The sequence below is a fragment of the Nicotiana tomentosiformis genome, chromosome 10 (assembly GCF_000390325.3).
Source record: "Nicotiana tomentosiformis chromosome 10, ASM39032v3, whole genome shotgun sequence".
Classification (NCBI taxonomy): Eukaryota; Viridiplantae; Streptophyta; class Magnoliopsida; order Solanales; family Solanaceae; genus Nicotiana; species Nicotiana tomentosiformis.
The window spans coordinates 78472713-78486509 of NC_090821.1; the positions used below are offsets into that span (position 1 = coordinate 78472713).

General features: G+C 33.1%; 1 protein-coding gene across 2 annotated transcripts; it reads right to left on the reverse strand.

The window, feature by feature from the left end:
* Nucleotides 1–3997: 3997 nt before the first annotated feature.
* LOC104121046 (quinolinate phosphoribosyltransferase [decarboxylating] 1b) lies at nt 3998–10329 on the reverse strand. Of its 2 annotated transcripts, none has more exons than XM_009632940.4 (10): nt 10033–10329; nt 9648–9781; nt 8852–8985; nt 8686–8749; nt 8528–8610; nt 7342–7425; nt 7094–7246; nt 5914–6090; nt 5454–5521; nt 3998–4267 (listed from the first exon to the last, which is right to left on the reverse strand). In XM_009632940.4, exons 1-10 carry the CDS (start codon nt 10089–10091, stop codon nt 4171–4173), a joined length of 1053 nt encoding a protein of 350 aa, XP_009631235.1. In that variant the 5' UTR covers nt 10092–10329; the 3' UTR covers nt 3998–4170. The 2 variants fall into 2 exon arrangements, with proteins under 2 accessions (XP_009631235.1, XP_009631236.1); XM_009632941.4 differs by having other exon boundaries at nt 9909–10047.
* Between the last annotated feature and the right edge of the window lie 3468 nt (nt 10330–13797).

Genomic DNA, 13797 nt, shown 5'->3' on the forward strand with positions numbered 1-13797 from the left:
GTATGTATAAAAAGGAAAATGTTCTTACCTTATTGGAGCCAAAATATGATTACCTTATGTTTCAAATTAACCGATGTTATTCTTTGATTGAATCCTGTTCCATCTCCATAGAACTTTTTTGTATGTAAATAAAAAAATAATAGGATTGCCAGACTTTCCCCAAAGATTTCTAATGCAGATAAAAATATGAATAAATTTTTATTAGCGTACGATCGAAATCACAATTTCCTAATGATTCCAAACAAAAACTTCTAGTAATTACCAAAGAAAATAAAACAGAAATAAATATTGGAATTTCATAACTTAAATAAGCTATATATTCTCGAACATACGTATGCACATCCACATAATAAACACATTAACATTATAAAATCAAAAATCAAGAAAATAATATGCATGAAAAACATGAGAAAAATAACATATAACTTCAAATCTCAGACCAATCCAAAGCTTAATCATACTTAATGCGTTGTCTCTACAGAGTATTAGAAGACAAATAAAGATGAGTGCAAATACAATTTTTCTACAATTGTACCAAGTTATTGGATTTTGTATTATAAAAATCATGTCCTATGATTTATTAATTTGTTATTCATCTAATATTTAAATGTAGAGGCTAAGCCTTATCATCAAGTACCAACAAATGGCCCTAGATAGTCCATATCAAATCTTCCACATTGATCGTACTTTCTGTCCAAGTATCATTCATCTTAATCATCTTTCACATCCACGTACATAAAATAGGTAGCAATAATGACTTAATAATTAATATATTTGGAGCTAAAAGATTTTCGTTAATAAGAAGCCTCAACATTCATCATAGGAAATAACATTTTTAGTTACCAGAGTGACTTGGAGTAATTTAACTTAGAGAGAGAACATATCAACATGGAGATCAAATGGCAAAAAATAATGGAAGTGATTGCAAATAAGCTGCTAGTCTCTATGGAAAAATATCCAGTTTTAATTTTTTTTTTGTTTAAAAATGACGTGATTAACATTTATGAGAATATTATCTACGGCACAAAAGGCACGGCAAAACCTTTTTTATAATGATAAGAGGTGGTTCCAAATATTCTTATTCACGTGGAATTGGTAAGGTTTTAAAACTTCAACTATAAGTAGGATGCTTGATTGGTATAAGAATTCAACGCAAATTTTGTATTACAGTGAAATTTTTTATGTTACAATTTTAGTTTAGATTGGAAAAGAATTTCAGAATAATTTACTATTATATTCTTAAATTATATAAATATTTAAGGGTATAAAAGTCGATCAATATTTCAAAAATATATTAATCGTTCAACATTTAGCATAAATTATGAAAATATTATCTATGGCACAAAGGCACGGCAAAACCTTTTTTATAATGGCAAGAGGTGATTCCAAGTATTCTTATTCACGTGGAATTGGTAAGGTTTTAAAATTTCAACAATAAGTAGGATACTTGATTGGTATAAGAATTCAACGAAATTTTGTATTACGGTGAAGTTTTTGATGTTACAATTTTAGTTTAGATTGCAAAAGAATTTCAGAATAATTTATATTTACATCCTTAAATTATATAAATATTTAAGGATATAAAAGTTGATATATATTTCAAAAACATTTTAGTCGTTCAACATTTAGCATAAATTATTCGTATTTTTCGTATATATAATATATATATCATCATCAGTATTGGTGGCAAAATTTCAAAAAGTATGATAATGATGACACAACATACTTATGAAAGATACAAATTTCATAGTCGAACTGGAGCATTTAGTTCATAGGACCAAAAAATTACACAAAAAGAAAAGAATGCATATAGGTTCTTGAAGCAATTTACCCATCACATCAAATCGAGCAATTTTATCGATTTCTTCATTCATACTTAGTCCCAGACTCTATCCCCACTAATGCCAAAATAAAGTGGAGATACCTTTGAAGAAGTGAACTAAGGATAATGTATAATAACACTAAAAAGGTAAAAACCTACCATCTTTGAGAAATTTCTTCACAGCTAGATCGGGACTTTCATCGGAAGTGGTAAAGAACTATGATCTTTGAAAAAATTCTTTACAGATCTGGAATTTCATCGGAAGTGGGAAAGTTTCTTGACGCATATACAATAAAGAGAAAGGATTTGAGGAGAAAAAAAGGAGGGCAAGAGAGGAAAGGTGTGACGGTTAATTGAACAGGCAGTGGTAAGCGAGTAGAAGTATTGAAGTGACTATTGGTGGGAAAAAAAGAGTAAAAAATGATAAGCACATTAAGTGGGAAAAATAGGCAAAAACTGAAAAAGTGGCGAAAAAAGGAGAAATGAGATAAATGTAATTCCTAGGAGCTGTCAAAATAGGCTTGGCCCGTGAGGCCAATCCAGCCCGCTACTTGGGTAGGGTTGGACTAAGATTTTTTGAGCCCATTTAAAACGGAGGCTTATAAGCCCAACCCAAGTCAGCTCACTTGCCCTTGAGGCTGGGCCTGAGCCGGCCCGTGGGCCAAATTTTTTTTAATTCAAATTAATTAACTATTAAATATTTTAAAAGTAAAAACTAAAAAACTATTAACTATAATCTCCATTCCCCAACCCTAGATTGCTCATTTACCCTTCCATATCAACTAAAATTTAGATTTTTGACATGCATGTAATATGACAAAATTAGTTTTTCTTTTATTTAATTAATAACAATCTTAAAAAGTTTTAGGTGGTTAATAATAACATTTTTTTCAAAAGAAAATATTACTTTAAGCGTCCAATGATCAGTTTGGATTACTCTAATTATTATTAATATTTAAACTGCTCTTCAGTATAGAAAAATAGCAATTTTAAATACACACAAAATTGACCACTAGCAAATTTTAGGATTTTTAAAAATTTTATGGACTATAATGATGAAATCAGCAAATGATGTTAATCCTAAATTAAAAAATCTCAGCATATAAACTTATTGAAGCAATCTCTAAATCTGAGAAAAATGAAAGAAAATTATTAAGAAAATATTCATGTAACTTTAAAAAAGAAGAGCTAGAGATATAGAGAATTTACATTTCAATTACGAGATTCCTCGTCAAATATCAAGCTTTTTGTACGCTCTAAGCAAACAGAAGTTGTTTATATGATTAATCGACTACGTCACGAAAATATATTTAAGGATTTAAAGAATTTTTTTTTTCTAAAAAAAGTTGAAGGGCCGGCCTGCCCTAGCCCGCGACCTTCTTAGGGTTGGGTTGGGCTGGCCATTTTAAGGCCCATTCATATGGCGGGCCAGCCTATCCTAGCCCACCAAATTTAAAAGCCCATGAGGCTTGGCATGGGCTGGGCTGACCCGTTTTGACAGCTCTAGCGCGCACGTAGAAAGTGATGCATTTTAACTCTGTTTGCATTGAAAGTGATGCATTGTCCGTCTCAAGCTTGAATAAAGGTGTTAGAATTGTGGCTAAGTAGTCGATATAAAACTAATTATTTCTCATAATACAAATATTATGAGACATGGGCTGATCCGGTTTTATAAAGCCGATCAAAATACATGGCTAGTGAGTATTCATATAGCTGACACGACTTGTTTTGCATTAAGGACAATGAATTATACTTTCCCATTTTCTAATGCAATATTTCATTTTTCTTTAATTTATTCAAATCATATCTTTATAGTTGCCTCGTAGTAGATAGTAGAGAAGTTTATACAATTCACTACTCTTTCTTTCTAATATTAATATAATCAATGTAATATGCATAGGAGCACAGTCAAGAAAGGATTGACACCCTTTTTTTGTTGGTTCCCACCCGGTATTTTGTACCCACGTTGGAGTCCGACTATATCCGGATTCGCGCTACGTAAGGCCCCATTCGGGGGAAGCGTTCCCTGCTAAGTATTTTTCCATACTCGGGGCTCTTCCCTTAACTTTGCTGTTTCCTTTACAAAGTAGAGCACCAAAATATTCAGAGGTAGGCAGGTTGGAAGAGAGCCATAAAAGATTTGAAGTAACACAGAACTTCACACACACCAAAACATGAAAGCAAAGCTATAATGAAATATCAACTCAAGCAATTAGGTTGTAAAAGAGCCACCAAATTATTCCAGCAACTTATATCTTATTTGTTTGACAACTAGTAAAATGATTCTTATTTGCACTTTGTGCCATTCACCTGCTTTTACTCCAACCCTACAACAAAAGTAATGGCGGTCATGCTCGTTTTGTACGTCGTCCAATTTCAAGGGCGAGCTCTGTATCGATCTTCAGGGAAATGTCAAGTGCTTTCACAGAATGCGTTAGTGCACCACTGCAAATATTCATACTATAAGTATCATAACAAAACCTTCAGGTGCCTAATACATATGGACCAAACAAAAGATAGATTCGTTTTTATCAAAATAACAGGCTAATATCTGACAAAGGGTATCATTACTGGATGAAACAAACATATATTGAACTTTCTCAAGTATTGAGTCCACTCCTAGCGAGGAAATTGTACCCCACACTAAATCATGTGCTTAAAAGTAAAGCCTTTGTTAACTTATAAATAACCGAAGAGGTCAACAACCTAATTGTCAGCACTTTAGCAATCCATGTAAGGAGGTGTGAGAGGTTGAAGCTAAAGGGGCTGAGAAGAGGTAGAGATTGGCCGAAGAAGTATAGAGGAGAGGTGATTAGGCAGGATATGACTTTACTACAACTTACAGAGGACATGACCCTTGATAGGAATGTGTGAAGCTCAAGAATCAAGGTAGACGGTAAGTAGGTCGTCGAGAGTATTAGTCCTATATTCTATTTTTGTTAGATTTTTTTAGTATTACTTGTTCCTTTCGTTTCGTTCTCTTACTATCTTATTGGTTATTGCTTGGTGCTATTGCTTTTCTTCTCGTCTTTCGTGAGCCGAGGGTCTATCGAAAACCACCTCTCTACCTTCAAGATGAAAGTAAGGTCTGCGTACACACTACCTTCCCCATACCCTACTTGTGGGATTACACTAGGTTTATAGTTGTTGTTGTACTTTAGCAATCCATGTAAGTTCTCCTGTTTATCAATTTTATCAAGAAAATTATGCATAACATAGACCATCTAATGGGAGCTTTTGTCTGATGTGTGCGAGTAAACTAACCATCTTATTAGTATAAAAAAAGAGGAAAAGAAAGACGTCCCAGCAATACAAATAACACACAATGAGAAGTCTATTCTATTTTTATTATCTTCCAATTTCTTTAATGAAGATCTTCTGAAAAAATAACAACAACAACCCAGTATAATCCCACTAGTGGGGTCTAGGGAGGGTAGTGTGTACGCAGACCTTACCCCTACCATGAGGTAGAGAGGCTGTTTCCAATAGACCCTCGACATCCTTCCCTCCAAGAACTCCCCACCTTGCTCTTGGGGTGACTCGAACTCACAACCTCTTGGTTGAAAGTGGAGGTTGCTTATCATCAGAGCAACCCCTCTTGTCTAAAAAATAGCAAGAGCGAAATACATACCTAGAAATGTAGGTAACACCAGTTTGTCCAATCTTGTGCACTGTTTCAAGGGTAACATTTCCTGAAGCCTGCCACCATTACAGCAAACAAAGCATGTCATCACAAGATATCCGCTGACAAAAATAATAAACGGGAAACCAAGAAGGGGCGGATCCACCTCCCGACCTAAGGGTTCAAGTGAATCTAGTAGATTTTGTCCAAACAGTGTAAATGTGTTCGAAAATTTACTAAATATCTATAAATGTTTGAATGTGAACTCAGTTATTATTGAAAATTTACTCGAGATTGTTGCAGGAAACCATAAGCATTAAATCCTGGATTCGCCTCTGAAACCGCGCAGTATCTTTTTTTATGAGTTAGGAGTTTTTTTCATAAAATCAAATCTTAAATGCTATTTCTAAGCTTCGTATATACTGACAGTTTGTGGAGCAGTAAAAATTTTAAATGAAACCAGAAGTACCTCTGTCTCAAACCTCCCATTGATCAAATCTACAGCCTCCTCAAGCATGGATACCTCAATATCTCCGTTAGATAATGGAACAACCATATTATCAAGCATTATCCTAGTCAACGAAGTCTTTGTTTGAGATGCATATTCTAGAACCTCATGTACTTCTGCAATTGTCCTGGTTTCAACCTGTTGGATAAGAGAAAAGGTTTAAAACTCTGACAATAATTACCAGATATTGAGCACATTCAGAAAGGACCATACGCTCAAAACTGCTAAATACAATAACGTAAGTTGGGTTCCTACCAGCATATTCTTGATGGTGACACATTTATAAGATTTTGCCTTATAAAAAAAAGTATCTACATAATTAGTCTTCTTAACTATCCAAAGTAGGTGCAAATTACCAACTTAATGACAACACTATTAAGTGTTATGCAAAGACAGACCAAATATACAGTTTCTCCCAAACCTCTTAGGTTATATTAGGGTGGATGATAACATTGAAAAATTCCCGAAAGCAGAAATTTTCCCAGTTTTTTCAGCAATATATAATGTTATTTTTACTTTTCCCTTTACTTTTGTAACAAAAGCAAAACATTATCAAGAAAGAATATCCAAGGGAGTGGAACCCATGTACATTGTTGTGTGCCGAAATCCAAAAAACATGACCTCGAAAACTAGTCCAAAATGTAACCTGACAAACTATTTTGTTCGCTAACTGCTTTAACATGGTCAAATAAAACAATTTTCCACTCTTGTTTCAGTTATCCGAAATCATGATATATTTTGGGATACTACTCTCAACCCCTAAAGTGTATCTAGATACAAAAATGTAAAATAAAAGTCTTGAGGTGTAGGGCAAACATCTCTGAACTTGAACTAACATTTGATTTCAACAGATAAGAATTCAGTTCTTCAGTGAAAGGATATCAGAAATAGCATCAATCATAAAGTTTATATTATCAACAATATAAATAGTTTATGATTGAAATGGCTCTAGAAAAATGTTTATCTGACAAAATACAAAATTGACAAAAGAGTATTGCACAACTGATGGCAGAAGCTAAGATTAAATGATTAATATATTCCAGCAGAATAGGTAATTGAACTGTCAGGTCGAAACAAACATATCATATGCGCAAACTATAACCATATCGAACAATTTAATCCAAAGGTATATGTGGCCAACCTCAACCCCCATCTGAAGTTTATTTTGTTCCAAATACTGATCCACGGAATTTAGAGCTTTGCTGACACCTCCAGCAGCAGATATGTGATTATCTTTTATCATTACCATATCAAATAAGCCCATTCTGTGATTCTTCCCCCCACCGATTAATACCTTCACTTAAAGCCAGGTAGAAAGTCAGCCAAGATAAACTATATATACATGTGATAGCCTTTCACAATGGATGATTTTGGCGAGTAAATATTTACCGCCCATTTATCCACCAAACGTAATCCTGGAGCAGTTTTCCTAGTCTCCAAGATGGTAGCAGGGTGAGCAGCATCTGCCATCGCCTGCAAATATTAAAAAAATCACTCTCTTCTAAATTCTAATCATTAATACAGAGGCAAGACAATGAACTCCATGACATCTTGAAATAGCATTATCAGGTACAAAACATCTAGATTGTCTTTCATTAGAGAGTCGAAGATATTTTGTTTTTGGTTCAATGAAATTTTTCATATTCTTTTAAAACATGACACCAGCAGCAGTGTCGATATCCTGAAAAAGGAACACATGGAATTAATTTTTGTGGACAAATATTTGATATTTGTTACCTGATTTAGAGAACCAAAGGGGATCCATTGAAAGGTAAACGCAAGTAGTTGTACCAAAAGTATCAAAACTCACAGCTCCTTTTGCAAATTCCAACAACAATTCTGTTTAGATTTCACACATTATTTCATTTCCGGGTGAATATTTGAACCGTTCTTATTAGTTACAAATTTTGTTGGTACTTTATAATTTAAGTTAACATTCATTCGTTAATTTATTCTCATCTACTGAGTTCTAGAAAATGGCATGTGTATAGTTACGTCTTTGCATGTGCATTTGCACCTATTGTTTGTGATGGATTAAACCTATGTTTCTCGGACTCTCCGAAAATGTTATTGGGTGCGTGTCGGATCCTCCAAAAAAGTGTATTTTTGGAGGATCCGACACGGGTGCGGCATCATTTTTGAGAGTCCGCGCAACACTGGATTAAACTGAGGAATCTTTGTCATAGACTGATTGCAGAATTGTTTTCAGTGTGTGGCTCTCACACCATCTAACGTATCAGAAGAGCGAACGTACACAGCCTTATAAAGAGTACAGGGAATCTGTTTCCAAGACTTGCACTCTGGACTATTGTACTCGAAACGTTGAAGGATATTTCATTGATTTTATATATCATAATTCATACAGGAATGTGTAAATTTGGATCAACACATATGTTCTGCAACAAAATTCAGTAATTTCGGACATAGAACAATTGACCAGTCACAGATCTAGTACGCTTGACTTAACTTTGGAATACTGGAACCAACACATCAATGACAATAACCATTTCCATTCATTGCAATATCTTTCCAGATCTTTATTAATGATGAGCTACTTACATGAGGACAAACACACCTTAGTTAGTGTAGCAATTCCGCTCATCCTTTGCATAAAATTGAGAACAACTCTCTCAGCTATAACAATGCTGTGAGCCTTTCCTACAAACGTTAAGGCAAGATTATTATTAAGTCAAAGAATCATTAGCAATTCATCATTTCTCACATATAGTTTACCTTGTACTTTGCCGAATTTCAAGCCTTTATGAACTTTATCGCCATCATTTATAGACCACTCCATCTGATAATGAGAACATGAAGAAATTAAAAAACCCTTTTTTCAGACATTTCTTCAAAGTAGAAATACCGGTTACCAGAACAACCTAATTGAAAAAATCAATACCTTTAGTGAAGGATCAACCTCTGCGAATATCATCTCAGCAAGTGCAATTCCTGCTACAATCCCGTCTTCCTTTGCTAGAAAATGAGCTTCGGATTCCATGTCAATAGGAATTGTCGCCTTACAAGTCACATCTCCTGCATTTCACACAAATAATACATAGGAAAAATTGGTTTTTGTATAATTGAGTACTCAAATTCACAATGGTAGCTAGGTGCTGAAAATATTGCTAGTTCCAAGAAATTTACTCAAACAAACTTTTCCATCACGCAGAGAGTCAGACAGTACATGACAGTATCATCCTGATATTGAACTTAAAAAAAAAAACTTTTAACGCCAAAGGTTGTGGTGGGGCGATACGTCAATCCTTAACAAGAGGTCCCACGTTCAAGCCTGAGAATGAAGTCACCTTTACCTCAACGTGGGACTTCCTAGCGCGAATCTGGATTAGTTGGGCCTCACAGCGGATGGAAAACAAGAAAGAAAGCAACTTTTGGCAGAACTATTCCTCCCCCCTCCTCTTTCCTTAAACTGAAGATAATACTTATTAAGAACACATTAGCTGTCCTTATCGAAAAAGAACACAATTAGCTCTAACTAATTGAGGCTACACAAGAAAGAATGAAGCTTGGAGTTCACAAAAAAAAAATAGACTATAGCTAAACTTCATAAAGCACCTCCCAATTAATTAAAACGTTTACCATTAGTTTTCTTTAACAGCATTTCCCCACGTATAAAAACTTATTGAAACCCATTTGACAAACATAAGATTAAAAAACAATATAAGCTAAAACCAAACCTATATCCCCAGCATCTTCAGAGAGGGCAAGTTGAATAACACCCTTTAAATCATAAGTTGGGTGTGCTGGTGGCTTCACTACAAATGACTCCACTGCATTTTTGGTGGCTATTGCTGACATTTTCACAACCAATCTGCAATTTACAAACAAATTTTAATCAGAAACTCATAAAGGAATAATCTTTATCAGTATAAAACAATAAAAACATGATGTTCAAGACTTTTTTTTTCCTGGGTGGAATTGAGTGGTTTTAAAGAAACCTTGGAGCTGTAATTGCATAAAAGAACAATCTTTATCAGTATATAACAAAAATAAAAACATGATTTTCAAGAATCCTTTTTTTTGTTGTTGCTTCTGGGTTAAATTGAGGGGTTTTAAAGAAACCTTGGAGCTGTAATTGCATTAGGGTGGACTATTGCAGTGAAAGGAAGAACTTTAAACATTGAAATTTTGGGGTATGCAAGGAATTTTGTAGCAAATAGCTTTTGCGGAGCTTAATGCTTTCTGTGAAGACTTTTGTTTTAACAAAATAGTCCTCCAATTATGTGAATTTGTGGTTGTTTTGGTCTATATGGTTTAACAGGGTGACCACAATAGGTTATTTTTCACTTCCCTTTTCCTGATTTTGCGAACAATTAACATATGCCTTTCAGAATATATCAAATTAAAGAAACAGGATACAACATTTGATAGGCAGATAAATAAATAAATAAATGTACAACAACAACAATCCATTAATAATCTTGGGGTTTGAGATGGTAGAACGTACGCATACTCTATTCATAACCCGGAGGGGTAGAGAGACTGTTTTCAGAAAACATCGGTTCAGAGACAAAAGATCAATAACAACGGTGATAAATAAATAAATGTATAAAAATAAATAAGGCATTTCTTTTCTAAATTATAACGTTTGTTATCGTTTAATCGTATATAACTTATGAGAGTTGCTCCTGCAAATTATAAAGACTAAGAGTTCGACTTACCAGGTAAAGTAAAAATGGTGGTGACCAATCATTGTTGATCCTCCCAAGAATAATGATTGTGGGCGGGGAGGGAGAGTAAGGATTAAGAAATAACTTTAGTTATAAATCTTGTGGTATAGTATTCAAATGAATGATTGAAATTACACCAATTTCATGTCAATCTTGCATGCATGTATTGCCTAATAGATACTGTAGTTGTTTAGATATACAATTAGTTAAATACAATCAATGGTAATAAGCTATAGACCAATTAGTGTAAGAGCTATAGTATGTTACATTCGAAACTACAAGCTATGAAATTGTTCCAATCGCTCTCTATATTCTTCCCTAAAATTTCATACTCTTGCTAAATGCAAGTTTTTAGGTTCGCATTAGTTGGTAGCCGAGATAGCTGGTTCTAGTGGCGGAGCTAAGTTTAATGAAGGATTAATCATTGTAATAATTTCTGATTATTGTTCTGACAATCTCTTAATTATTAATTACCACATAAGCAATCATTGTATTATAATCTCAGATAACTAATGCGTGCAAAAGAAAATTATTTGGACTGAGAAAAAGGTTAACTATATCATATATTATACTTGAAAGAAAATGATATGTTCATTTTCCTCCCCAAATCTAAAATGTCTGCCAACACTTCATCATTCAACTTATGACTTCTAGAAACTACTTAATTCAAAGTCTTCCAAAACCCAAAAATAGCCATAATTTTTTTGTGTTGAAAAAATTATATGTTTGCATTTTCCCACATTTATAATCAACTTTTGTCCAAAATAAACGGCAGCGAAATTATTCTTCCTCTTTGTTAGCATATTCTTGACATTTTTTCCAAGAAAACGTCAGTTTGTGATCAAAGGATTAATAATATGATTAGGGGTTTGTTATTTCTTCTTCTAATATTACAACAATGGCTTTAATTAGAGTTCAAAGCATAAGAGTTATGAAGGAGAAAGCTTGATCCAGCTTTTAGTCAAAGCAAGTTTTCTTTTCCTCTGTTAACTCCCTTCGTATGAGCTTTTTCACATTGTCCATCTCAAACTTGAATAAAAAAGGAAGGTTGTGGTAGATAGGCAATGTAAAACTTATCATTTCTATCATACGAATATCCTTAAAAAATAAAGTTCAACGTTATCATTTACTTATTCTCTTAATATATTAGGGCTTTGAAAACAATAAAATTTTTGCTCATTCCTTGTTTTAACTAGGTAGAAAATTCAAATATTTAGAATTTCGATATGGAAGAGCTTTAATTTGTTGAACGTATTGATCAGTGAGATTATTCTTCTTCCCAAGTTATTCTTTTTCCTTTTCTTACTTTGTTATAGTTAATTTAATTATTACCAATAAATAACTAACTTAAACTAACTTAATTATCAATAAATTTATTAGTTAAAACTTAATATCATTGTACCAATAAATATATAAAATATACCACATACTAATTATCCGTTAGTTTTATGTCATCTATACAGTTAAATTTGGGTATCCTATTCCTAATCATGCATAAATTAATAACTATATTAAGTTAGAAAAGTACATCTGTAAAGATTTAATACATTGGTGATTGTGATATGGATTAAGTTGTATAGTATTCATATTCTTTTTATAATGTTAGTAAATTGTAACCTTTGATAGTTATTAGGTAATATTTTTAATATAATTACTATGTTTATAAAGAGATTACATGTAATTATCTATAAGTTACATGATAGTGCTAACTTTCTACACAATTCATATAACTTATACACAATATGATAGAAATATAAAGGACATAGTGAAATATGTTGATAGTATAATTTTTTAATAAAATATATAATAAAGTATTCTCTTTAAATTTTATTAAATCAAACTTACTATGAATTGATCTATATTCAAAGAAATTATTAAGATAGAAAAATCAACATATTTGTTTTATTTCACTTTGAACATATTTTTCAGCCCTTCTTGTTTTTTTTCTTCTTTAAATAAGCTTTTGTTTTTCTTATTATGGGACAATAGTTATCTTTGTGAAGCTACGAAAGAGAGTTATTTTATAATTTTTTTTTAAAAAAAGAATCTTAAATTGTGATGGTAAATAAGTTTCTCGGGTAGTAAATATCTATTTTAGACTAATAATTCTTTTTTTTTTTGGTAATGTCAGATTCTCAAGTAAGCTTCTTCTAAGCTAATACTTCAAAACATACTTTAAATTTTTTCCAATCTTAAATCTTCAAGGATTGCGTATTCTTGTTGAAATTGAAAAGGAAGCATAATGGCCTGTGAAATTAAAGTGATAAAATTATAAAACCAAAACAAATTCTAAGTTGAACATATCAACAGATGATTAAGGACTTCTATATGATAATTTTCTTTATTGAGTTAGCTATATAAGGTCTATAATCATCTTTTTCATAAAAATATACTTTTCTTTTATTAGTCAAACACAAATTTTCATATAATTTTAAAAGTTTTACTCATTAAATTATGGTGCGCGCGCGTACCTATACAAAGTTGTTCCACTTTGTATTCCTTTTAGGTTTAGGCTATATTAATTAGTTGATATTCTTTTCTACGCTAAATATAAACATTGTTATTCTATTGGGTATTTAAAAATCAAGCATATTAATTTATAAAGTAAATGTAGTTGATAGTCTAAGATAGGCCTGGCAAGTGGGCCGGTCCAGGCCCGGGACCGGCCCAGGACCGCGGGCCAAACGGGCCAAACGGTTAAACGGGCCAGGACCGTTTGGTCCGGTTTTAGTGGGCCTGGTCCGGTCTCGTGGGCCGGTCCTCTGATTTGGCCCGCTAGGCCCGGGACCGCTTGGCCCGCCAGGGCCCGGGACCGGACCGGGACCGGCCCGGTGCCCTTAGCGGGCCTAGCGGGCCCAACGGCTATTTTTTTTTTAATTTTTTTTTTTTTTTAAAACGTTTGACTGTAAAAAAAATAGCCGTTGGGCTGTAAAAAATAGCCGTTGGCTATTTATGAAATAGCCATTTAACCCCTCAACTTTGTTTTAATCCCAAACTTTTTATAATTACACTTTTTCCCTATTTTCAACTATAAATACTCTATCATTATTTCATTTTTTCTTACAAAATCATCAATCTCTCTCTAATTTACTTCTACTATTGCTTACTTTATTGTTACAATTTGTGAAACAATTGTGAAGTTGGTGAATTGAAGTCT